Source organism: Mastomys coucha, unplaced genomic scaffold, assembly GCF_008632895.1.
Source record: "Mastomys coucha isolate ucsf_1 unplaced genomic scaffold, UCSF_Mcou_1 pScaffold6, whole genome shotgun sequence".
In the NCBI taxonomy this organism is placed as follows: domain Eukaryota; kingdom Metazoa; phylum Chordata; class Mammalia; order Rodentia; family Muridae; genus Mastomys; species Mastomys coucha.
This window is the reverse complement of record NW_022196912.1, coordinates 126458094-126483234: the sequence shown is the minus strand read 5'-3', so window position 1 is coordinate 126483234 and position 25141 is coordinate 126458094. Positions and strand designations below refer to the sequence as shown.

Sequence of the window (25141 nt, the reverse complement as noted above, 5' to 3'; positions counted from 1 at the left end):
AGCCCTGGCTGTCCTAGAACTCACTCTGTAGACCAGGCTGGCCTCGAACTCAGAAATCCACCTGCCTCTGCCTCCCAAGTGCTGGGATTAAAGGCGTGTGCCACCACTGCCCAGCATGGGCTTTATTACCCTAGTCCTAGCTGTCTGGAAGCCAGTCTGCTCCTGTCTGCCTTTGGATGAAGATGTAGAACTCTCTGCCTGGACCATGCCTGCCTGGATGCTTCCATGCTCCGCTTGATGATAATGACTGAACCTCTGAACTTGTAAGCCAGCCCCAATTAAATGTTGTCCTTATAAGAGTTGCCTTGGTCATGGTGTCTGTTCACAGCAGTAAAGACCCTAACTAAGACACTGGCATAACTTCAATGGGTTAATCCATCAGTGAGTTCATGGGTAATTGGCTTGTACATGAGACCTGGTTGGAGGAAACGCTGAGATCGTGTCTTGAAGCATACTTTATCCCCATCTCTGTGTCTCTGTCCTGTCTGTCTACATCCCTCCTGATGGACTGCCTTCCACCAGGCGATGCTTCTGCCTCGCCATAGACCCATAATAATGGGGCCAGCCTGGCCATGGACTAAAATCAGTGAAGCTGTGATTCAAAATAAATCCTTTCAGGTTTTTTTAGATGTTTTGTCAGGGAGATGAAAACACAATGAGATACGTCTCTAGAGTGGGGATAGCCTGATGTATCCCAAATGCTGGGGATAGCCTAATGTACCCCAAATGCAGGGAATGGCCTAGTACATCCCAAATGATGGGGATGACCTAATGTACCCCAAATTCTGGAGATGGTCTAATGTACCCCAAATGCTGGCACATCATTCAAGACCTCTTGATGTCACAGTGAGCACAGAGTAGATGGCGCACTAGTTAAGATGTGTCTCATTCAGTCTGAAGAAGTTCCCAGGGACAATAACCAAGTGTGTCTGGCTAGAATGATGTGCTGCTATCTGGGCTGCACTGTCCCTGGAGGCCGGAAGGGCTGTTATTCCTGGACGCCCTGGCAGCTCTGGAATATATATACTCAGATGGTCACTTCTGGGAACCCTGTAATATACCAAGTCTGTCTTGCATAAGCTTGCCACATTTTGTTTTCTGAGCAAGCATAACACTGTAGCTCCGTGACACCAAAACTGTAAGAGTCCGGCTGAGCTCACCAATGATGGCCATCTTGGTCATAACACCCACAGTGCCCATCAGGTAACACTGGCACTCTCTCAGGCTCTGGGGTCATAACACCCACAGTGCCCACCAGGTAACACTGGCACTCTCTCAGGCTCTGGGGACAGTGTCACTCAGCCATCCCATTGTGAAGACGCACACATCACTGCCTGACTGGACAATCGTTTTGTTTTGTTTGGAAGGCAGGCCCCTTTCAGAAGACCTTGAGCCACTTTTGTCTGACTCTGTGTAAGCCTTTCTCTCTCACCTGGGAAATGGGCTCCTGCTTCGCTGTCTGTAAGTCCCCAGGAAGTTGCACTTTGTGCAGTCTTGGTTCTGTCTGCTTCTGATTTTCCTCTCATGGGCCCTGTGCTGTGGGAAACACTCCTCATACATCTACTCGGGTTTTGTTCTCTGGGAAGGCATCAGGTAGATCACGATCATTGGGAAAGGTTGTCACTTATGATTAAAAGTAACAAGGATGAAGTCAAGGCAGGTGTGATGACCTCTCGGTGGCTCAGTGACCCCTGGCTATGTTTATTATGACATGGCTCCAACCGAACACACACCATGTGACAGTCAGTCACCGAAGGCCTCTGTTATGAGCACTTGGGCTCATTTTAAAAGCAGATCTTTTTTTTAAATGTATACAGTGTTGATTTCACACATTTGAAACTGTTGTAGAATTCAATGGGCCAAGTTGAAAACATACATAGAAAAATAAAAGTACAGAAAATAGCTTCAGATTGTTTCGTTGAAGGTGTTGGTGGTACTGTTGAGGGTCTTGGCTGCGGCTGTCACTCATGGTGACACACTGCGGTGTGGCCTGCTGGTGTCTGCCTGGCATCTAAAACAGCTGGATCATAGACTCCCTGGACTTTCCAACGCCGACCCATTTGACTGAAAGGCAAGGAAGAGACACCATGAACACACACAAGAGACACCGTGAACACACACAAGACACACCGTGAACACACACAAGACACACTGTGAACACACACAAGACACACTGTGAACACACACAGGAGACACCGTGAACACACACAGGAGACCCCGTGAACACACACAGGAGACACCGTGAACACACACAGGACACACCGTGAACACACACAGGAGACCCCGTGAACACACACAGGAGACCCCGTGAACACACACAGGAGACACCGTGAACACACACAGGAGACACCGTGAACACACACAGGACACACCGGGAACACACACAGGAGACCCCCTGAACACACACAGGACACACCGGGAACACACACAGGACACACCGGGAACACACACAAGAGTCACTGGGAACACATTGGAAGGCAAGGAAGAGCACACAGGAGACACCGGGAACACACACAGGAGACACCGTGAATACACACAGGAGTCACCGGGAACACACACAAGAGTTATCGTGAACACACACAGGAGACACCATGAACACACACAGGAGACACCGGGAACACAGAGCTTCTCAGCGGGCTGGGAGATGAGAACCTCCTCATAAGCACAGAACAGAGTTTGATCCCGAGAGCCCAGGTTACAGTGCTAGCCTGGTGGAGTACCTTGGTAATCCCAGGACTGGGAAGGTGGAGCCTTGAGGCTCACTGGCCAGCAAATCTGGCCCACTGGGTAAGCTCTAGATCAATGACAAAGCCTATCTTAAAAAGAAGTAGACAGTGTTCCTGAGGGCACGCACCCAGGCTGTCATCTGCCTCTGTATACAGGTACACACACTTTAAAAAATGTTCCTTAACGTTGCAGCCTGTGGGGGTGCTGAAGAGATGGCTCAGTGGTTAAGAGCACTGACTTCTCTTCTAGAGGTCCTGAGTTCAATTCCCAGCAACCACATGGTGGCTCACAACCATCTGAAATGGGATTCTCACGCCTCTGATGCCCTCTTCTGGTGTGTCTGAAGACAGCTATAATCGTACTAATATACATAAACACATAAATCTAAATAAACAAATCAAAGGGGCTATCTGTTCACCAAGTCATTTTTAGATTTTTAGAATTTTATCTGTAAAAGTGTTTTGCTTGCATGATTGTATGTGCACTACATACACACCTGGTGCCCACAGAGTTAAGAAGAGACCATAAGATACCCTGGAACTGGAGTTACAGACAGCTGTGAGCTGACATGTGGGTATTGAAAGCCAAACAAACCCTGGTCCATGCAAGGGCAACATGGCTCTTAACTGCTGAGCAAACTCCCCTGCCCCAGAAAGGGAGCATTTAATTAAAACTGAACTGTGGGCCCAATAATGGGCCATTCATCCTCAGGCAGCAGAAAGCAGCTCCTGTCCTGTGCTTCTCCATGCCTAAGCTATAAGAACACACCCCAAACCTTCTCTGGATGACAGGGCACATACACACACCCTGCTTTTTATACCCTAGGCTACTCCCTAGGTCGAGTCACTGGGCCTCAACCTGGCTGGAGCTGAAGAAATGACCTTTTCCAGAGGGTACCTGTTCCTAGTGCCGCCTCTTCTTGTCTGTCCCATTCATGTGGTTACCACCTGGGGGTTCTTATTTTTCACTAGGCCTTGTATTGGGGTACAGGACCCTCGGGGTATCCAAGGCTGAGGGCATGGGGTTAGGAGGAACCTACCTGCAACACCCAAGTGATTCTCCACAAAGCGCACGTAGCTCTGGGCCTGCGGGGGTAGGTCCTCCCACTTCCTGGCACCCGTGGTGTCCGCTTTCCATCCAGGCAGTGTTTCATACTCGACCTCCACCTTCTGCAGGATCTCCTGGTTGGCTGTGGGGGGAGAGGGAGGGCTCAGCAGGTTCCATAAACTATCCTGCTTGTGGAGATGGTTGTCTTCTCACATGGTGACTTGGCAGACAGGAAGCTCCTAAGGACATGTGGCCCTGATGGCTTTTCAGCACTGGGCAGTGATCGGGGTATTGCTGTGGGCCTCAAACATTGGCTGTGCCCCTTCCAAGCAGGAAGCATGGCCAGTTCTGAGACACTGACATCTGCTGAGTAGCTGACAGAATTGTCAATGGGGAAACTCTGAGGCACAACTGGACATTAGAAAGCATTCTGGAATCCTGAGGCCAAGGCATCCTTAAAGGTACATGGCTCTTCCTGCTTGGAACACCCAACTCTGTGCTGGGACCCCATGGCTCATAGTTGATGCGTCATCCTTGCTAATGAAGATGCTGGGATAGGCAGCCTTCTAGAAGGGTTCTCAAGCCTCAGAGCCAGACAGTGTCTTTCCTGGGTAATCCACATCACCACAGAGCCACCAGCAAGACTCTATGAACTTCAGGGTCATCCTTTCAAAGGTCAGGGGTCAATAGGGTCAACAACCCAGGCCTCAAGGATGCACATGGCTCCACAATCCAAGGGACAGGACTGAGTCTGTCTGGGTTTCCTTGGAATTGGCGAGCAAGAGGCAGTTTGCCTGTATAATGCTGCAGGGGAGGGAGTCTCCGTTGATAAGATCTGTGTCTGACCTGTGGCTGACAGGCATATTGCAGACACAAGAAACCAAAAACCAGAAACACATCCCTGTGTTTAAGAAAAGAGAGGACCTATAGGCACAGGAGCCAGGCCAGACCCTTAAGTGTCACTCAGGGATGAGGAGATGGCTTTGGGACTAAGCACCTTTTAGCATAGACGAGGCCCTGAGTTTTATCCCCAGCACCAGAAAATAAAGAAAAGGGAATCTGCCCATAGGGCAGGTTTTCTCATCTGAAATGCATTTTCCTAGAGATCCACGGTTTTGAGGGCAGTTCGTGTCTCCTGAGTCTCCAGGCTGAGTCTCCAGGCTGCCTGTCTTTCTGGAGGCAGGACTTTCTGAGGCTAGCAAGGGTGGCAGGGGGACTCCCAGCTACCTTTCAGCCCTGTGCCAATGCATTTCCAAGCTACTAAAAGGCCCGAGGACCTTCTAGAGATGGACCAGGCTTCCTCAAGAAACAGAGAGATTGCCGGGCGGTGGTGGTGTATGCCTTTAATCCCAGCACTTGGGAGGCAGAGCCAGGCGGATTTCTGAGTTCGAGGCCAGCCTGGTCTACAGAGTGAGTTCCAGGACAGCCAGGGCTACTCAAAGAAACCCTGTCTCAAAAACAAAAACAAAAACAAGACAAAACAAACAAAAACAAAAACAAAAACAAAGGGAGAAACTAAAACCAGGAGGCTGCCCGCAGGTCTTCGGAGACAAGCAGAGGCCCTCAGAGTCTCAGCCCCTCCCCTTTGCAAGCTGGAGGCAGAAACGCCTCTCCTAGTCACTTACAAATGACTGGATGTCTATTCTAATGCTCAAGATGTATCCCAACAGCCAAGAAAGCTCAGGCTCACTTCGCTTCACATACCAGGGAAATAGGGGATCCTCTTCCCGTTGAGCTTATAAGAGATACCAACTTTAATCTCGCTCAGGACATCCAGTATGTCCAGCTTGGTCAACGCCAGCCTGTACCCAAAACAAGATACAGACAAAATGGAGAAATAGCATTGCTTCTGTCTGGTTTTCACCCTCCCCTTTCTTCAGCTGTTTGCACTGAACACAGTAAAGATTAGGGGAATTCCCTCAGTGCAGTCACTGAACAGACTGGAGGACTGCCTGCCTCTGGGCCTAAGGCCTGAATCCGCTGTTTATGTTCCCTAACTACAGAGCATTGCTGAAATCTGGGCTGTCTCTCTTGCCAGCGGGTGCCTCCTCTGCCCAAGACTCTTGCCATGTTTGTCCTGTAGCATGAGGCTTGTGGGGCTAGAGCATGGTGCCCACTTTTCCTTCCGCTTTCCCAGGATGCATCTGCTCAAGCACCCACTGCAGAGCAATATGGCAATGGCCGTCTTTGGCCTTCTTCAAAACTGCCTTGTATGGAAGTCTATTTTCTCCCCCCAACCCCTTTCTTTGCTCTCCTCTTTCCACACAGATTTCATGGGAAGATCTCATCTGGTTGTGCCTTCTCAGGCTGGATGTGGGGTGCAGACTGTGTGACCCTGTGTTTACATCACAAGGCCTCAGCTACTTCTTCACCAGCCTCATACTAATAGCTACCTAGCCATTCTTTTCCCACCCAGGAAGGTTCTAGTTGTCTTAAAGCCACTTTCCAATGCTGGTGGGGAAGCTTTGGCCCTCTTACCAAGTTGGAGAGGAGACAGGGAAGCCAGTATCCTATGAAGTCCATTCTCTCCCAAGAGAGGGTCCTAAGCAATCAGACCTTTGCAAAGACCCTGAGTCTACCCCGTGTTCCCTGATACTCCTGAAGGAAATTGTTCTAGTATTCCAACTGAGAGCATCCTTGGAGGCGTTCCCTCACAGGCCGTCAGGGGTGAGAGACCTGGGAAGGCCCTGTTGTGGATGGAGGGATGCCTTGCTGTAGGGCATTACCCACCTTTGTCTCCTGACTGTGGGAGGCTTTCTCACTGGGGTTCTGCATCCTCATGAGTGTTAGGTCAGTTCCCAGTGGTACACGGGAGGTGAGGCTAATTTGGCCCCTACCCTTCAGAAGGCACAGGAGTCTGCCTGTCTGCTTCCCAACTCCCTCTCAGAGTTCCTCCTACGGGACGAATGTTCTAGAAATACCAGGTCTTTCTGGCTTAGAAACTACCACTGTACTTTGTAGAATGTCCCCAAGCCCTGCAGACAAAACCAGTGGCCACGTTTGCGTGTGCATGGTAGGGAGTAAATGGCTCCCAAACATGCCTGTCTTTGAGGATGCTCTGTCCTGGGCCTAGTACTTCAGCTCTGGATCAGCCTCGTGTTGCACTTGGTCCCACACCTGGGCAGCTTCACACTAACTCTCACATGACCATCACAGTGATTTTGGATTGGTCAGGGTGGAAGTGCGACTCTCTTCTGGGTTTGCTCCACACCTATAGCTTCCATGTTACTCCCTGGCATTGGCCTCACTTTGGGAAGGGAGCTTGGTTGGATAAAAAGACTCCACGCAGATGTTGGGGCCCCAGTCCTGAGAGGAGTTCCACTTGCACTGTGGCTTTTGGGATGGGAGAAGATTCCTATGTGATGTAGCTTTGATGTTGCCTAGCCCTAACCCTGAGTATTCAGAAGGTCTGCTTACGCAGTGAAGCCATTGACCATGTGAGCGTATCGCAGGATCATCAGGTCCAGCCAGCCACAGCGCCGCTTCCTGCCTGTGGTCACACCCCACTCATGGCCGCGGTTCTGCAGCAGATCTCCAATTTCCTATGTGAGAATAAAGGACTGTCTGTGCCCGCCATGTTGGGCACTGGCCAAGACAGGTATGGCATGTGCCTGCTTGTCTCCAGTGCTCCTGGCTTCCTCTCCTCTGCATCCTCTTTCAGCTGAGGACTCACACAGGGCTTTGCTCCCCAGTATGGTTCTGAGAAGGCAGCCCTTGTTCCCGAGGCCCAGCCTGTGTGTGGAAGCTCAGGCAGCCTACCTCCTCTATCCTGTTTAAGTGTGGGCAAGTGAGGGTGGGGGCTTGTCCTGCAACTTGGGGTGCAGGGGCAGGATTTACCTCCCACCCGAACTATAGACCACCTCAGGTTCTCTCAAACACTTCCCTTTCCTAGGACAAGAGCTATGGCTCATCCAAGTCAGGTGTCAAGGTAAGGTCAGGTAAGGAAGGCCGGGGAGAAGAGTCTAGGCCTCAGTAGCTTCCAGAAATGCTCCCAAGGCTCGAAAGGTGGGAACAGGGGCATTGCTCTCAGCCTCTGAGTTACTAGTGAAGATTTCCCACTTGTCTGTGGGCCTCACATGCTTGATAGGAAAATGGGCTTGTGAACACACACACACACACACATACACACACATACACACACACACACACACACACACACACACACACACACACATCTTTTAGGAACTGTGTGGCTGATGGTGTTGGAACAGACTGGCCTTCAAAGCCTCTAACAGCTTACCTCTGAGCTTGTGCTGTAAAAAGACCCCATTAGGACATGGAGAATTGTTCAGTAGGGTCCCCTCTGCATACCTACAGCTCCACGTGACACAACCCCAAATACCCCACCCCACCCCAGTGCTGGAACTCACATTGATCTGCTCCGTGGGGAAGGCCCCAATGCCCACACGGGTGGTGTAGGCCTTTACCACACCATACACATCACCTATGTTCTGGGGTGGGATACCCAGGCCAGTGCACACGCCACCCACAGTGCAGTTGGAAGACGTCACAAAGGGGTAGGTCCCTGCAGGATAGAATGGTCAATGGACACTCATTACCCTGTGCAGATCCCAGGGCCCAAGAGGCCTTTTCAGCAAAGGGCAGTTGGAATCCCTCTATGGTGGTGGTTCTCAACCTGTTGGTTGTAATCCCTTTTGGAGATCAAGTGACCCTTTCATGGGGATTGCATAAGACCATTGGAAAACACACATTTATATTTCAATTGATAACAGTAGCAAAATTATGAAGTATCAAATAATTTTATGTTTGGAGTTGCCACAATAGGAGGAACTATATTAAAGGGTCACAGTATGGGGGCTGGTGAGATGGCTCAGTGGGTAAGAGCACTGACTGCTCTTCCAAAGGTCATGAGTTCAAACCCCAGCAACCACATGGTGGCTTACAGATCTGACGCCCTCTTCTGGTGCATCTGATATTTATAATAATAAAACAAATCTTTGGAAAAAAAAAAACTAAAGGGTCACAGCATTAGGAAGGTTGAGAACCACTGCTCTATGGGGATCAACCCGGCCACCAGTCTGGGACAGTGGGTACTGTGTAAATCACATAGGAGCCTGTACTGAGCTGGCCTGGCTTCCCCAACAATCAGGGCAGTAGACTAGCGTGCCATAGGACTAGCGATATGAAGTACTTGGCCTTGCAAGGCTCTCTTGACCCACTTCTGGCATCTCAGTCCCAATCCCCTCCTCTTAGTTCAGCCTTTTTGATGCTCCTTTATGCAGCTGAATTTAGGCAGACAGGACAACGGGATCCTTGTGGTGAGTGCAGATAGCACTCGGACCTTGGAAGGTGGCCTGTTTCACTCAGCTGTTCCATGAGTTTTTATGGTTCCCAGCAGATGGGAAAGACAGTGTTAGAGTCCCTCAGGATGGAACTTCGTGGTGGAGGACTCACCGAAATCAATGTCAAGCAGGGCCGCGTTGGCACCTTCCACCAGGATCTTCTTGGGGGGACCATGGAGAGCCTCATACATGAAGTAGACGCCATCTCGAACCATGGGTCTGATCCGCTCAGCAAAACCCTGAGAGGACCGAGCAACCACGTGAGGCTGCAGAGGGGCAGGGTCCACAGAGCCCACGAGCTGAAAGCCGGCAGCAGTACCTGCTTGGGACTTCTGTGCTCCGCCCAGGTCTGCCCCACCGCCATGTGCTTCCCCAGTGCCTGGCCCAGTTTACCTTGAGCCTTTTGAGTTGACCTTCCACATCTATTTCCAGGGTAGGGAACATGGACTGGTGCTGGTGGGCCAGGTTCTTGAATCTGTGCAGGCAACCCTCACTGTGACCCTCTGAGGACCCACACTGGACCCGATTGCTCCATTTTCCAGCCTGTCTCCCCCCACCTTTCCGTGTCTCGGCCCTGGGCTGTGGGAGGGTGGGCAGACCTACCTGGCAGAAAACTCATCAAAGTCTGACAAGAGGTCACAGATGCGGAGGCCTGTCCGGGCGGCTTTGGAGGAGTAAGTTGGTCCGATTCCCTTCTTGGTGGTGCCAATACTGAAAGATGCAGAGTGGGTGCTGCTGAGGAGGCCAGCTGATCCCACCCCCCGCTTCTGGCAGACCCATGGTCCATCCCAGGAGTCAAGGCCAGAAGGTGAGAAGGAGGCCACCCAACAGCAGCAGCGGGCTCTGGAGGCTCAGCTGCCGCAAGGACATGTACACAGCTTAAGCACATAGCAGCAGGATGCCGCGTGGGTGGGGAAGAGAGTCCTGGGTTCCTGCATCAGGGCTTCCCCTGTCTGCTTCTAAACATTGGCATTACTGCCTTGGCAGCAAGAACACTGTGGCAGTGTTGATACCACACACCTCAGGTCTGCCCCAGTGACCCCAAGTCAACCAAAGGCTCACGGCTGCCACCTATGTCTTGTGTGTGTTCATGTGAGTGTGCTTGTGTTAGTACATATATGTGATTGCATGTGCACCGTGTGAATAATGTACCCATACAAATGCAAGTATACATGCATGCTCATGAATGTGGACCTTTGTGTACATGCATGTGTGTAGGCATCTGTGTACCTGTGTGCCATGTGCACATGCAAACACACACTTATGTTCATATGCAGAGTTGTGTAAGCAATGTGCCTTGACATGTGTCTGAGCACTGTGCACCTGTGCAGTGTGTGTGTGTGTGCGCGCGCGTGTGTGCACATGCGCGAGAGCCCTTGACAGCTTCCCACCTGCATCCCTGGCACATCTGGAATTCTAACCAACATTTCTAAGTGGACAGAAGACCAAGCATCACTCGGCAGGAGCAGGAATTGGGTGCTGCAGTGGCTGTTGGCCAAGCAGGGGCAACCAGGCCTGTTCAGTGTTTGTTGTGTTTCCCTATGGGATGTACACATACTCAGGGTGATGCAGCTGTGGCAGGAGACAGCAGTGGCAGCCAACAAAGACAGGGTGTGACCCCCAAGGCTGGACTACCCCATTGTTCTTGCAGGTTTTATTCTCACAGGACCCCTAAGTTGGTTGATGGTGGGGCCCCCTCTCCTGCTCAGGCAGGACCTGCATCCGGGCCACCAGAATATGGAACTGGGAGTCCCCAGGAAGAGGAAGAATGGTGGCACGAGGAACTTACTTCTTCCCTTCTTGTGCTTGACGTTGTACTTCCTGCAGCCCGTCCACTGCCTGGTGGAAGTCGAACACTGTTGCCGGCAGCCAGCACATGGGCAGGAGAGGAGCAGAGGGCAGGGGTTTGTTAGGGACCTCATTTTGAAGGGTGTCAGAGGAAGGGGTCAGCTGGTGCCTGGCTGGGAGCAGACCCGGGTTTCCAGAGTCCCAGGCTCCACAAAGGGGTAACCATGTATGACTTAGCTGCTACCCTGAGGTTCATTATAAAGGCTCAGCAGAATAGCTGGAGCAGCCAGGTAGGCCCTCTAGGCTCTCCTGAGCTCTGTACTATGGAAGAGGCCAACCCCAGAGCCCCATGGGAACCTTACCAAGGTGAGCCCGGTCAGAGATGATGAGCCGCTTCTCCCAGTCCTTCAGCCCTGCAGGGATATGGCAGAGATGACAGATGTGTGCACTCTCAGGTGATGAGGGCCAGCCCCCTCAGTACTGTTGGCTTAAGAGTGTGGCCAGGTTCTGAAGGAGCACATGCATGGCACAGCAGCCACGATCCTGCTCTGGCACGTGTTGCCTACTGGGCTCCCTGGACTCCAACCCAAGAGGCACACCACACCCATGCTAGAGCTCCTCTTGCTGCAGCCTCCTTCCTGGATGTCCTGCACCTTGAAAATTTAGGGGCCTGTGACTCTGTAGGCAGTTTTAGAGATTCTGGGCTGTCCAGATTCAGCTCCTTAGGGAGGGCTCTGCTGTCTTCTCTGCAGAGCTGGCACACAGTGAGTAGCCAGTGAGTGGACCTGTGAGTGGGGCAAGGTCATGGATGGCCTACCTTTCTTCTCGTTCTTCTCTGCCTCTTCAAACAAGCCTGGCAAGTGGATGACCACACCATTGCCTGCAACACGGGGCACAGAATCATGACTAGTTACATTTCAAATGGTATTAGCAGACTGCAAGGGCAAACAACTCAAGTGCCCAGACCCGGGTGATGGATATGGTCACTCCATCGCATGCAACAACTTGGGGACCCTGGGCTCAGACCCCGAAGATATGACCCCTACAACCCGCTTAGGTGAGGTCTCAAGTTGCCACACCCATGAAGACAGAGAGTAGAATATCAGCTTCTGGACCCTGGGGGAAGCAGAGGGTGGACAGGTGGGCTGGTGTGTAGGGCTCCATAGTGTTAGTATGGGGAATGGAAAGTTCTGCAGACAGTGCTGTGCTGCCCCATGAGTCTCAATCCTGGGTGCTCACCCAAAGGGCCTGAGCACTGAGCCTGCCCCAGATGGTGACAGCAACTTTTTATAACTGACACATCTTAGAGAGTAGTGAGGCCTCTGGGGGGTGAGTGGATAAATAGCTATGAATGTCAAATGCTGGGATGTTCCTTAGTGCCACAGGATGTGAGCTGTCAGGAGGTCTGGAGGACTCTGAACAGAGGCAGACAGAGTGTCTGGGGAAGCTGTGCACTCAGCCCCAGCCGGTGTGCGGCAAGGGCAGTTATGGAGGTGGCCTGCTTAGTTTTTATCTTGACACAGCCTAGGTCACTCTGGAAGTAGAAACCTCAGCTGAAGAACTCCCTCGATCAGATGGCCCGTGAGCACGTCTTGATTGCTAATTGATGTAAGAGGTCCTAGATCATTGTGTGACGCCATTCCCAGGTAGGGGCCTGGGCAGTATAAGAAAGTTAGCTGAGGCTGGGTATGATGGAACATGCCTTCAATCACAGCAGTCTAGAGGAAGAGGCACGGCAGATCTCTGAGACTTAAGGCTAGCCTGGTCTACATAGAAAGACCCAAACAAAGAATGAGGAGAAGATAGATAGATAGATGGATGGATGGGTGGGTGGATGGGTGGGTGGGTAGATAGGCCGGCAGATAGACTAACAGATAGACAGACAGATAGAGCTGGGCAGGAATGATCCAGAGAGTGAGAGCCAGCAAGCAGAATTCCTCTTTGGTCTTTGTTTCAGATTCTATTTAAATTCCTGCCCCGGCTTCCCTCAGTGATGAACTGTGGCCTGGAAATGTAAGCCAAATAAACTCTCTTCTCCCCAAGTTGCTTTTAGTCAGAGTGCTTCAGCAACAGAAAGCAAGTAAGAATGGAGGCTGTCTTCCATGTGGTGACTTGGTGACCACCACAGACCAAAGAGGAGGGACGGAGCTTTAACACAGCCAGAGTCCCAAAGCCACAAGCCGCCTGCTCCAGGTCAGCCTAGCAGGAAGCCCTCTTTCTCGCCCACACATGAGGAATCCAGATGCCCCAGTCCCCTGCTCCTGCAGCTCCCACCCCTGCACGCCTCCAGGGCTCTCCTTCTCTGCCCAGCGCACCTGAGCGCATCCTGTTCTAAGGGGATATGACTCTGCTCTCAGAACAGCAGCTTAAAGCCCACCGGAAGCATGACATGCAGGCCCAGAGTCTCAGCATTTGGGAGGCTGAGGCAGGAGGATCATGAGTTCAGAGCCAGTCTGGGTTCTCAAATTCTCAAATCAACCCACTTCTCAGTTTGAGGATAAGCCAAAGTTAAATTTAGCTTTGAGCAGGTTCAGGACTGGCCTGGGCTACACGAGACCCCACCTCAAAAGCAAAGCAAAGAAAAACAACACAAATCTAAACTACTGCCTCAGTGGCAAGGGCAGATCAGCCAACACGGGACGTCTGAGTGAGCAGAACACTCTGGAATCAACTGTGTGGCCTCAGAACTTCACCTTACAGTGGGTAATTTAAAGTACTGTATTGTATTGTGTTGTGTTGTATTGTGTTGTATTGTATTGTATTGTACTGTATTGTACTGTATTGTATTGTATGTGGGTATTATGCCTGCATATGGCTGAATATGTCTGGTGCCCATGGAGGCCGGAAGAGGGTGTCAGATATCCTGGACCTTAAGTTACAGACTTGTGAGCTGCCTTGTGTGCGTTGGGAATTGGAAGAAGCAGCCAGTGTTCTTAACTACTGAGCTCTGGCTCCACCCACAACAGTGGGTGAATTTTATAATGTGTGGATTACGGTTCAACAAATAAGAAAATAGGAACCATGGAGAGATGTGGGCCCTAAAGGTTCTGAGAACTCTACAAGGACCCCGGGGGCTCTCCTTTATCATGGAAAACCAAATACAGAATCCTCAGAGTAAGCCCACACAGCTAGATACACTGGCTGAGGGGGGGAGGGGGCCTGCCAGTGTAGGGTCTGGACCGAGGGGATCCAAGCAAGCAGAGATCACTGTTGCTCTCAGGAGGAATCCTACGCTAGCCTCGTGGGGTTGACCATGGCATAGGTTTGGCAGAGAGAGGTGGAACACCAGTCCAGATCGGAGTGACTCAGAGATTACACAAGCCACAGTGAGCATAAAAGGTCACCCAAATGCCACAGCATCTTGAAATAACCCCGGCAGCAGAGAGGCAAGGAGTGTCGCAAGCTGAGGGTCAACATTGGCTGGTACTCCTGCTGAGTGGCTGCTCTGAACGGGCACCCGCTGGATGAGCAAAGCACCTCTGCTCTTGAGCTTCCAGATAATTGCCAGCTACTTTTCTGTTGTCGGCTCCAAGCCATCCCCAGGGCTGAGCAGCACATGTTCTAGGTCATGTGCATCTTCACTGTGTTGTTCCACCAAGGAAGGTTCTGGTTAAGTAGAAGCAGATTGTTCCCTACAGCCTTCCCAAAGGATGGGCTACCCTGTTCTACCTGAGCGCACGCAGAGACAGGCCACCTCGGTAGCTGGGGCTGCCTCATTGTGGAAGGTCACCACCGTCCTGGCTCTGGACTGGGAGAGCTAGAGACCGTGTGTACTTGAGAGGAGGGGCTCTATGGAGTCTGAGCTCTGACTCTACCCACCCCAGCCCTACCTTGCAGATTTCCTTCCTCTGCTCCTACACAATGGGCCAGACCTGTGCTATCTGCTGGCTTCTGGACAGGCGGTACCTTGCCCTTGCTTCCTGACTGAGATGTGGGGGTCAGATCAGCCACAAGTAATCAGACAGAGCTAGGAGAATGAGGACAAGAGGGGCTGGGGTGAGCTGGATGGGAGGGGGTCCTCTTCAACAACTAGAGAGACCAGGGGTAGGAAAGCCTTGTTAGGCATCTGGAACAGCTGTCTAAGGGGGTGATGGCTATAAAAACCCAGGCAGCATCAGGAAAGCACAGCTGTATTTGTGCCCAGGCTGTTCCCAGGCCTGTGTACTCTGAAGGCACACTGTTACACACTCGCCCTCACACATACAAACATATACCTACACATGAACTTGAACACACACACACTGAGACACAGAGACACAGAGAGACAGAGAGAGAGAGAGACAGAGAGAGCTCTGTGTGCTCCACAGAGCTTCCTCTATCCTCTGACTCCTGCTGAGACCAGGCTCGGAGGACAATTTCTGGGCGGGGGTTCCAGGGAAGCACATGAGGCAGGCCCAGCCCTGGGGGTTGTACAGTGAGACTCCCCACCCTCTCCACACATTGAGATCATGGTTCAGGAAGTCAGGCTGGGGCTGCAGGGGCACTCACCAATGAATGACACGGCCTTGGTGTTGATAATGCCGCTGGGTAGCAGGTGGAAGTCATACTCCTTGCCGTCCACCACTACTGTGTGCCCCGCATTGTTGCCTCCCTAGAAACAGAGACCAGAATGAGCTACTGGTGCCCGAGTGTTGAAGACTTTCCCACAGGTACCTGACCAGTACCTTAGCCTCACTCCAAAGCCAGCTCTCTCCCTACATGGTGCCTAAGACCCCGGCATTGTCCATCGATAGGGCTTGGGGAGTCTAGGTCAATGGTCAGGGCCTTCAGCTGAGTTAGTGTCTGATGCTGGGATGGCCAGAGATTAGATGGAGGTACTCAGGCCCAGCCTGGTCCCAGGGCTGAATGCAGCCCTGGCAGGTGGACCTTGCTGAGCCTCCCTTTCCACCAGGGAGGAATGAGGAATTGAGGAATGATCCCTTTGGAAAACAGACTCAGAGCCCACAGCCCAGCTTGCAGTTCTCACCAGGCCCTCCCTGGGTAAAAACCGAAAGCACCAGGTGACTCCTAGGTCAACCTGTTGTAGGAAGGCTCCTTCTTTTGGAAACTCAAGCTGACTGTGGGTAGTCCAGCTGAGATGGAGAGGGAGGGCCTACACCAACGATAGGCGTCAGGCTCCAGCATCCTTCTGCCATTAGCTAGTCAGCTGACCACAAACACACAGCTCCAGCCCTGGACACTGTGTCCTCAGGCTCCCAGAGGCTCATGGTGGTGAGTCACTAAAACTCTCTTGCCTTTGACTGTGGTATCCTGTCACTCGCAGGAGGTTGGGGAGGCTCCTTAGCATGTCTCTGTCCAGTAGGAACTTGTAGTCTGGGTGTGCTGGTGGGTGTGGAGGGGAGCACGGCACAAGGGCCTCCTAGAACAATGGTTCTCAACCTTCCTAAAGCTGTGGCCCTTTAATACAAGTTCCTTATGTTGTGGTGACCCCCAACCATAAAATTATTTTGTTGCTACTTCATAAGTATATTCTTTCTACTGTTATGAATCATAATGTAAATGTCTGATATGCAGGACATCTGATATGTGAACCCCAAAGGGATCATGACCCACACGTTGAGAGTTATGGCCTGCAGTACCAAGTCCCACCTGCAGACAGCGCTGTGGTTCCCCTAACTACAATGGAGAGCAGCTGTGCTCACAGCAGCTTAGGGACTGTCAGTTCCAGCTCCCCTCCCTGCCCCAGAAGACACACCGGACAGGCACATGACACTTTTGTTTACCTTGCTGATGGAGCTGAGGCGCTTCAGCTCCCACACATCTTTCCCTTGCCTACTAAAGCAGGACCCTCAGTGAAGGTTCACCTCCCATTATGTCCACCCATCCCTAAGCACTAGGATATGAAAGATCACATCTATCAGATCCTGCTGAGGTAGGCGGCAGAGGATGCTGATGCTGAGACCCTGGGTAAGGGGTTCTCCCTCCAAGGACTTCACTTTCCATGAGTTTTAAGAGTAGGCCCCAAGCTGGGCAGTGGTGGCTCACACCTTTAATCCTAGTACTTAAAATAAATCTTTGCAGGGCGGTGGTGGCACACGCCTTTAATCCCAGCACTTGGGAGGCAGAGGCAGGCGGATTTCTGAGTCTGGTCTACAGAGTGAGTTCCAGGATAGCCAGGGCTATATAGAGAAACCCTGTCTTGGAAAAAAAAAAAAAAAAAGAGTAGGCCCCAGACCTGTATGCCTAAGCTTTCTGTTCCTTGCCTGCCCCCTGTAAGGCTTATTACCATGTAGATGCCAAAGATGGGTAAGCTAGAAGCCAACTTCATGGTGTGGGCCAGACACCCAACTATTAGAGAAGGCATGCTATGCAGTCTGTCCCGAGCCTTCTGAAACAATTCTGCTGGCGCTGTTTGCTGTGTAAAGGGTGGGGACTGTCTGGGAGGCTCCACAGCCTAACATGACTTGCAGGGAGCTCCTGATTCTTGGGGTGGCTCCAGGCACATGAGGGTACCTCCTGGGAAACCTGGAGGTAGCAGGCAGTCTGTTCTTACAGCCTCTGTGAGCAGGTAATAGTGATTCTGGGCTGTCTATGGAGCAGGAGAAATGACATGGAGCTCGACAGTGTCATGCTGGAAGGTAAACTGCCTAAGAAGAGGCCCAGAGGGATTAGTGGGAAAAAGACAGGATTTGTGGGCAGGGTATGAAGGAAGTGGGAACCGAGGGAGCTGCCTACAGCTCTGGCTTTGAACTTGACATCAGTTAGGCACAGCAAATGCCTGTGTCTTGCCCCCAGGCTTATAAAGTTACACCATCAGCATGGGGACAAGCACATGAGGGACCATGGCAAGACTTGGGTTCGGAGACTGTATCCATGCTTGGCTTTGCCACAGTGGGGGCAGAATTGCTGCCACCGCCTTTCAATTCCCCAAATATGCGAACACTCACAATCCTGCTTCCTGCTTGAGGCAATCAAGATGGTCTCTAAGAACAGATGTGGAAACCGAGGTCCCAAGAGAAGACAGCCAGGCGGTGGTGGCGCACGCCTTTAATCCCAGCACTTGGGAGACAGAGGCAGGCGGATTTCTGAGTTCGAGGCCAGCCTGGTCTACAGAGTGAGTTCCAGGACAGCCAAGGCTATACAGAGAAACCCTGTCTCGAAAAACCAAAAAAAAAGAGAAGACAGGCTTGCAGCAGAGCCTAGAGGGATGAGCTCTGCTTGGGCTGGCGCTCTAGGGACAGCAAGGTGGCCAACCTGTCTTCCACTGTGGCTAGGTCCAGAGAACCCAGACACCCCAGGAGGGATGCTCTTTCCCACCCTCTGAGTGCTCAGGGCCACATCAGCTGGCATGGGGACACAGACAGCAAGCACCCGCCTGTCTGTGTTGGGGGTAAACACAGGTGCCTAGGAACAGGCATGAGTACCATGGGCCAACAGATATCAGATGACCTCGGCACCAGAGCCCACTGCAATGCCCAGGCATCCAGCACAGGCCATTGCTAAGGCATACGTCATCCCAGGACACTGGGCTTCCAGCAACCCTGTGGGGCCTCAGGGTCACAGTCTCCCTCTTCTCATTGAGATCTTAGACTGCCCAGAAGCACAGGGACAGTTGGTGGAGATGGAAGCAAGAGCCCCACCCCCATCCCGCTCCGAGACACACACACACACACACACACACACACACACACACACACACACACACACACACGCAAGTGCGCTCGCCATTTCTTTGACTTTACAAACCCAGGCCAGACATTCAATCAGATCTGGGCATGATGAGAGTCACCAACTTCTGTAAAGGATGTGGGACATTTAGACCTGCCCAGTACAGCTGATTAGACGTGGTTCCTGTGCAGGAGGTTGGGAGAGGAGAGGTAGAGGTCAGCTCTGTTTCTGAGAGTCAACAACCCTCTTAAGTGGGTAGGCTCCTGAGGGGCCTATGGAGCTCTACACAGGTGGGCAAATAGCCCCTACACCACTGCCAGCTCCAGCTCTGGGGGATGGAGAGGTGTGCCAGCCTCAGGCTGCTCTAGGGCATGGTAGAACTCAGGATCTCACTGACCCCTCAATACCAGGATGAGTTCAGCAGAGCCCAACCAGCACTGGCCAGTGTGTGTCAGGAATAGTCCGAAGACCTACGGCGGCCCTGCCCTACTGTGGGGGCCTTCTGTCAGCATAACCACTGGTTGCTGAACACTAAGGAGGACCTGTGATGTCAGAGCCAAGGACGTACTCAGGTTCCCCTTCCTGGGGGTCCTCCTGAAGATGATCAGCTGCCTATGTTTGCAGATGGACACCAGGCACCTGGGCACAGCCTTCAGGGCCTGTCAGCAAGGGCAGCTCCTCTCGGCTCACAGTGCGAATGGTGTGGAGCAATACCCTTGGAGGCATGGTCACCCCAAGGCACACTAAGACACCTCTCACCATTGGCCAGGTAAGGGGAACAGCTACATGGACAGCTCAAAGCACACACCTCAAGGTATCTGTACCACAGGGGGTCACACCAGGGCCAGGGGCAGGGGCATCCAGGAGCCTGCTGGGCACGGCAGCACAACGTGGTACATCCAGGCTCCTCCCAGGGTTTTCGCCACAGCACAATTCTGAGGACTTTGTGTGCACTGAAGTCCCCCTAGCACTCTTTGATAGCCTGGCTGGTCACTCAGAGCCCCCAGACCTGGTGCCAAGGGGTTGAAGACAAGAGACTTTTGTCTTTGGAAAACAAAGAGGGACCAGGAGGCAGCCAGATCCTGTTCCAGGTCAACTTGGTCCCAGCCTCTGCTTTGCCCTGAAGTTACGACCCTTCAGTGTGAGGCCACAGAGGGTTCTGGGTGCAAGCTCTGTAGGGACACTCTGACTGGGCTGCATATGCAATGGTTGTGGACATGCATTGCAGAAACCAACACTCCTTTCCTCTGCCTATCCGCACCTAATGTGCAGCCGGAGAGCCCACGTGCAGCCGGAGAGCCCACCTGCCCCCACGGCCCCGAGATCCCACCCATAGGCTACAATGCTTTTTCTCAGTCATCCCATCTTGTGGCCACCTGGACACAGCTCCTCCTGCCTATCTAGGGCCCTGTCAGAGCAAAGACCTTAATCTCAGCAGAGGACCTCAGGGCTGGATGTAACCAGCTTGTGTCCCGGTATCTCCTTTCAGGACAGCCCCAGGGCCCTGCTGGGCAGAGCCCTGGAATAGAACTCCCTGCCTAGTTTGGCTCCTCCATCCAGGAAGCCCATGTGTGGATGCACATGTCTGAGGCCTTCCTAATCCTTTCCGTATCTTTGTCCTCTAGGCTAGGACCTTCATTCCCCTCCAGATCCCTGAACAGGGGGCTGTGGCATTTGCCTTCCACCAGGGGGTGCTCTGGGCTCCTGCCTTCCAGACTACCTCCTTGCTATTCTGGCCTGATTATCCGTAGGTCCCTGGTAGGGTACAGTGAGGTCCCTGAGATAGCCCCTGGATAATTAGGACCTCTGCCTCTTCACAGAGAGCAGGAAAGGACTCTGTGTGAGTGACATGTGTGTCAATGCGCTGTGCACACAAGGGGCAAGCTAAGGAACAGGCGTTCTCAGCTCCCAGGGCTCCTGCACCTCTTCTTCTGGTTCACCTCACCTCCTCCTCCACTCTTCCAGCATCTGCAGGGGTTTTTGCACACCACAAGCTCACCCCTGGCCATCTCTCTGTACGCTCTGGCTGTCCCTCAGGCCTTGGGGGAAATGTGCTAAGTTCTTGCGGGACTGAGCCTAGTTTCATGTCGCAAACACCACAGTCTAGGCCTTGTCCCGCTCCTGTCCATGCACGCAGACATACAACTCGCTTCTTTCCTTACAGGGAGAAACAGGACTGTGCAGGAAGATGAAGGTCCTTCCCAAGGGGATGCATGGCCATCAAAGCCATCAACAAGTGCAGGCACAGGGAGACATGATTCTAGAATTAACCCCAGGTATTCCCAGCACAAGGTTGTGGCTCCTCTTAGCCGCCAGAGGCCCCTGGAGCAGCCTGGGATCCAAAGTCACACGTTTCCCATATGTTCCATCGGAGGGCTTACCAGAGCACCTGCAGGCTGCATGGCGTGTCCCAAATGGAACTTCAGCTCTAAGTGTGCCACTCTACCAGGAAAGACCCCGGGATTCCAAGCCTTGTAGTCACAGCCACAGGTATCTACTACTGCCTGGGGCCAGCCCTTCCACAAGGGCATGAGGAGACAGTGGCCAGCATGCCTTCCAGGTAACAGGTACATTGGACCCATCTGAGGGAGCATCTGGACACTGCTGGCCAGCTAGGCAGCCGAGAAACAAGGACGACACAGAAAGTGGAAGTCTGGGCAGAGGTGCCTGGGACTCCAAGGGAGAGGGAGAGAGACCAAATCCCTCAGTGAAGAGGCGAGTGATGGCCTTGAGCTGCAATGTACCCTGAGCAGGAGGTCAGGAAGACATGGTCTGGAGGTGAGTGAGGTGTGGAATTAGTAGAGGAACCAGAGAGGAAGGCAATGAGAAGCCTCAGAGATGCATGGCGGAGGAAGACTGCCTATGTGTCAGGAGGGGTGGGGCAGGGCCCGAAGAAGAGCAGGGACACCAAGAGAAAGAAGAATGCAGGCAGGGACTCAAGGCCAGAGATGCTGGTTGGAGGGTGCTCCCTGGGGTTCAGCACTGCATCCTGACCCATCGACTTCCAATTAATCAAGGCAGCAAGGCAAGAAATGAGGGTAGTTGGCAGGGCTGAGCAGAGTCAGAGCTCAGGGTAGTGGAGACCAGCAACAAGTGTCTGTGGACACGGAAAAGTGTGGAAGCCAAATCTGGAGCCCATTGGCACGAAGTATTAGGTGGTAGGGCAGCCCATTCTCCAGGAGCCCGAGGAGCGGATAGCCTAGCTCTAGCCTTTCTAGGTGGCCAACTTACCATGGGGGCTTGACTTGCATTCTTGTGTTTGGCATGGCTTCAGGCTGGCCTCCGAAGCTTTCACTTGATTCATGGACCCATTCGAAGCCAAAACTTACCCAGTCCCCAACCCGCTAGCCTCTGACCACACAGGGCTGGCCATAGGCACATAAGATCAGGGGAGACTTGGAGGCCGGGGGCAAGCAAAGAAGTCCCGGCCAAGGGGAGCCACCAAGTGCTTGCAATGACCCAGGGGCTGGGCACCCAGGGGAAAGGACTGGAGGTGCCTTCCAGAGGGGGCCGAGTAGTACCCCGATGGAAAGCTGACCCTGTTGCCTTGTTCATAAAGTGTGGAGAAAGAGGGTAGGCCTGTGCCACCGTGGTGTAAGGGACTCAGGGGAACACTTAGTTTGGTTCTTCAGCTTGTCTGAACCTCAGTTTCCCAACCTCTGTGGGAGGCTCCGAACCTGCTAGTTCATTAGAGACTGGAAGAGAAACATGTCTCTACTCTCATATTCTTCAGGGGAGGTCAGGTGGTAGGAAGAGATATGCCCACCTGAGTGGGTGACTGTGGTCCTGCTCGGATCTTTGAAGGTCCTGTCGAGTAATGGAGATCCGGACCTGTCATGGTGACTTGGGCATAGAGCAGGGATGGACCCTCTTCACCCAGAACTGTGTCCACAGAAGAAGGTGGTGCCTGAGACCACTGAGGCTCACCACAGGGCTTCTCTGACAGTGCTGACCCAAACCAGCAAGTTGTGTGGGAAGACCGTAGGTGCCACAGGAGCAGATGGCCCTGAGGAAGGGTAGGGGCTGTGGTGCTGGGTCACTAGGGAGCCCGACTCCAGAACACTGGGAGGATATCCCAGTTGCACACAAAGAGCTGGACAAAGCATGCAAGGTGTAGGGGTTAGGAGGCCCAAGGTCTGTCCTTAGGACCTAGAGACTTCAAGGGAGAGGGGTGAACAGGGTGAGAGAGTGGACTATCTCCCCATTCTTAGGAGAACTTCCAGAAATCCTCATCCCCAGCTGGGCAGACGTGGCCCAGAGAACCAGGCTATGCCTCCTGAGCCCTGCTGGGAGTCCCCCACCCCGCCCCCTGGAACTCAGCAAGAAAGTCACAGAACCAGGGAGAAAGAACTCCAGCAGGTGTCCCCACCTTCATTTGGGTCAGTCAGCAGCCATAAGTGTGGCTCCAAACCCAGTATGATGGAGTATCTTCCCTCGATACTGATACTCCGTCGATACTGAGCCCACTGTGCTGAGGATGACACCGCGGAGGCAGTGTGGCTGTCAGCTGCAGCGCGGCACCACAGAGACCTAAGGAGACCAGGCTGTTAGCCCCAGCAGCGTACCCACCCACTGTCCAGGGTCAGTCAGAAAAAATGTGGGCGCTCAGAGCACTTTGCTGCTGGGCAAGAGCACAAAGAGTGTCTCTGGCCTTCTCTGAGCACTACCAGCCACTGGGTCACCCTGCCTGGGCGATCTGTGGCTCCTCCTTTCTCCATGTCAGCCAGGACCCCTTGGAATTCTGCTTCAGGCTCCTGACCCTGCCTTCCTCTGGGTTAGACCCCTACCTTCATCCTGTCTCTGCCTGGCTGACTCATCGGGGACACCCCCCTTCTCAGAAAGCAGCTCTCACCCTTTGCTGCGCCTTAGGGAACCTTGACCCACCCCGTTGGGGCTCTCCCCACTGGAGGGCCCACCCTCACTGCCCTGGAACGTCCTACCCCTGAGGATCCCATGTCCCCACCTCAGCAACTTATATTTTTAGCTCGGGCTCCTTCCTGCCATTGCCCTGGGGAGGAGGTGGGTGGGTGGTGGGAGGCCAAGAGCTTTGTGTGAGAGAGAGTGTGTGTGGGAAGGAGGATTTAGGCAGTGGGGAAGGTACTCCTGGAAGGGAGGAATCCAAAAGGCTGTGACCCACTCGGGGCACAGGAGGAAGGGGTTCGATCGGACCCCGGGGAAGGGAAGAGGCTCGCTGGGCGGGTTAGGGAGGGACTCGGCGCCGGGCCCGCACCTGGCAGCGACTGACGATGTCGGCGTCCGTGGCCAGCAGGTCCACCACCTTGCCTTTGCCCTCGTCCCCCCACTGCGCGCCCAGCACCACGGTCACGCGGGAGCCTGTCGCCGCCGCCTCCTGCTGCAGCCTCCCCCTCTTGACTCCGCCTGTGCCAGGGGGCCGGTCGTTGGAGGCTCGGGTCCCGGACATGCTGGCTTAGCTCCTCCGCTGCTCCGGGCCAAGCGAGAGCCCGCCGTCGCTAGGAGCTCTCGCTCCATTAAATGCGGACGCCTAGAGAGGGGGGCGGGCCGGGGGCGGGTCCTGCGCACGCGGTGACGCACCTCGGTGACCCGTGGCCACAGCTCCCTGCCCCTGCCGCTGTCGCTGCAGATGGCGCGTACTTAGGGTGCTAGACGCCTCGACACGACTTGGGCAAGCAGATGACTCAGAGCACCCGAGGACGTGAGAAGTGCCAGTGCTGCACGACGCGGACTCTACCCTCGCCCACTGGCCTGCTAGGACTAGGGTTTGGGGTTGCAGAAACTGCGGGGGTGGCTGTTTTTTTTCGGGACAAGAGAGTGGTTAAACAAAAGCAGAAGCACAAATGTTTCTTTGCCGCTAATCTGGAGGATCAGCCTGCGGGATCACCTGTTTTCCCGTTGTGAACCTCAAGTGCGAAACTGGGAGCCGTTCTCCCGAGAGCCACCCAGAAAGTCACCTTAACTAAGCTAGCTAGCTAGTACAGCCACCCAAGAGCTGCAAGTCCTGGGCCAGCAGGGGTGACTATGTGGGCGGAGAGAGGTCAGTCCAGGCTGGAAACAGGGGCAGAGAAAGGCCCTGGTGCTGGGAGGCCTGTGTGGCATTTTCCCCCACTGGGAGGGGGGGAGTGTCCTTCCAGAGTGTGCGCACTGACCCCTGGGACAGGTTCACAGAGAAGTTAGGCTCCTTGTTGCCCTGGGGGCAAGTCTCAGGCCTGTCACAAGACCAGTGAGACTGGACACACCCTCTGGGGGGAGGAGGGCTGACCCCCACCACCACCCAGCTTGGGGAGGAGAGGCTGTTCCCAGCCAGCCTCAGCCACACTGCTGCTACCTCCCTGGCGTGCAGGTCATGGTCATCGGTGTCTTCTGATTCACATAGGGACACAGACATTCTCTTCAGTTGCTATAGCTGAAGCAGTCAGGGCCTTGGGTCTGGACACCACTTCTCAGAGGAGATTTACAGTCCTACAGTGTGCAGATTACAATATCCTCGTCTACTCCACTCAGTGCCACAGTGGGAAGGGGACAAACGAGCAGGAGTGGGATCTAGAGTTAGCGGTTCAGGCCAAGATCTGCGGAGCAGTGGCTGGGCCGGCAGAAAAACCTGACAAGATCTTTCAGGAAGGTGTGCCCGGAAGGTGAAGCAGGCAGAGAAGGCAGGAATGGAGATGGAGGTGAACAGGAGAAGATGGGGG

The 25141-nt window shown here is 53.4% G+C and overlaps 1 protein-coding gene across 1 annotated transcript; it reads right to left on the bottom strand.

Annotated features, from left to right (window-relative positions):
* Positions 1-1661: 1661 nt before the first annotated feature.
* Adss1 (adenylosuccinate synthase 1) lies at positions 1662-23971 on the bottom strand. The gene is made up of 13 exons (XM_031356904.1): positions 23704-23971; positions 15354-15456; positions 11683-11745; positions 11228-11278; positions 10867-10933; positions 9681-9788; positions 9471-9552; positions 9190-9316; positions 8145-8299; positions 7192-7316; positions 5479-5576; positions 3767-3916; positions 1662-2064 (listed from the first exon to the last, which is right to left on the bottom strand). The coding sequence occupies exons 1-13, from the start codon at positions 23893-23895 to the stop codon at positions 2012-2014; spliced, it is 1374 nt and encodes a 457-aa protein (XP_031212764.1). The 5' UTR covers positions 23896-23971; the 3' UTR covers positions 1662-2011.
* Positions 23972-25141: the final 1170 nt, after the last annotated feature.

What these genes read in the sequence shown, in the direction of transcription:
- Adss1 (XM_031356904.1), bottom strand. Translation starts at nt 23,895, where the DNA reads ATGTCCGGGACCCGAGCCTCCAACGACCGGCCCCCTGGCACAGGCGGA. An exon ending in CAAGCACAAGAAGGGAAGAA is followed by an intron (nt 9,789 to 10,866) that starts GTAAGTTCCTCG and finishes TGCATCTTTCAG; the next exon opens with TATTGGCACCACCAAGAAGG. An exon ending in CCTGCTTGACATTGATTTCG is followed by an intron (nt 8,300 to 9,189) that starts GTGAGTCCTCCA and finishes TCTATCCTGCAG; the next exon opens with GGACCTACCCCTTTGTGACG.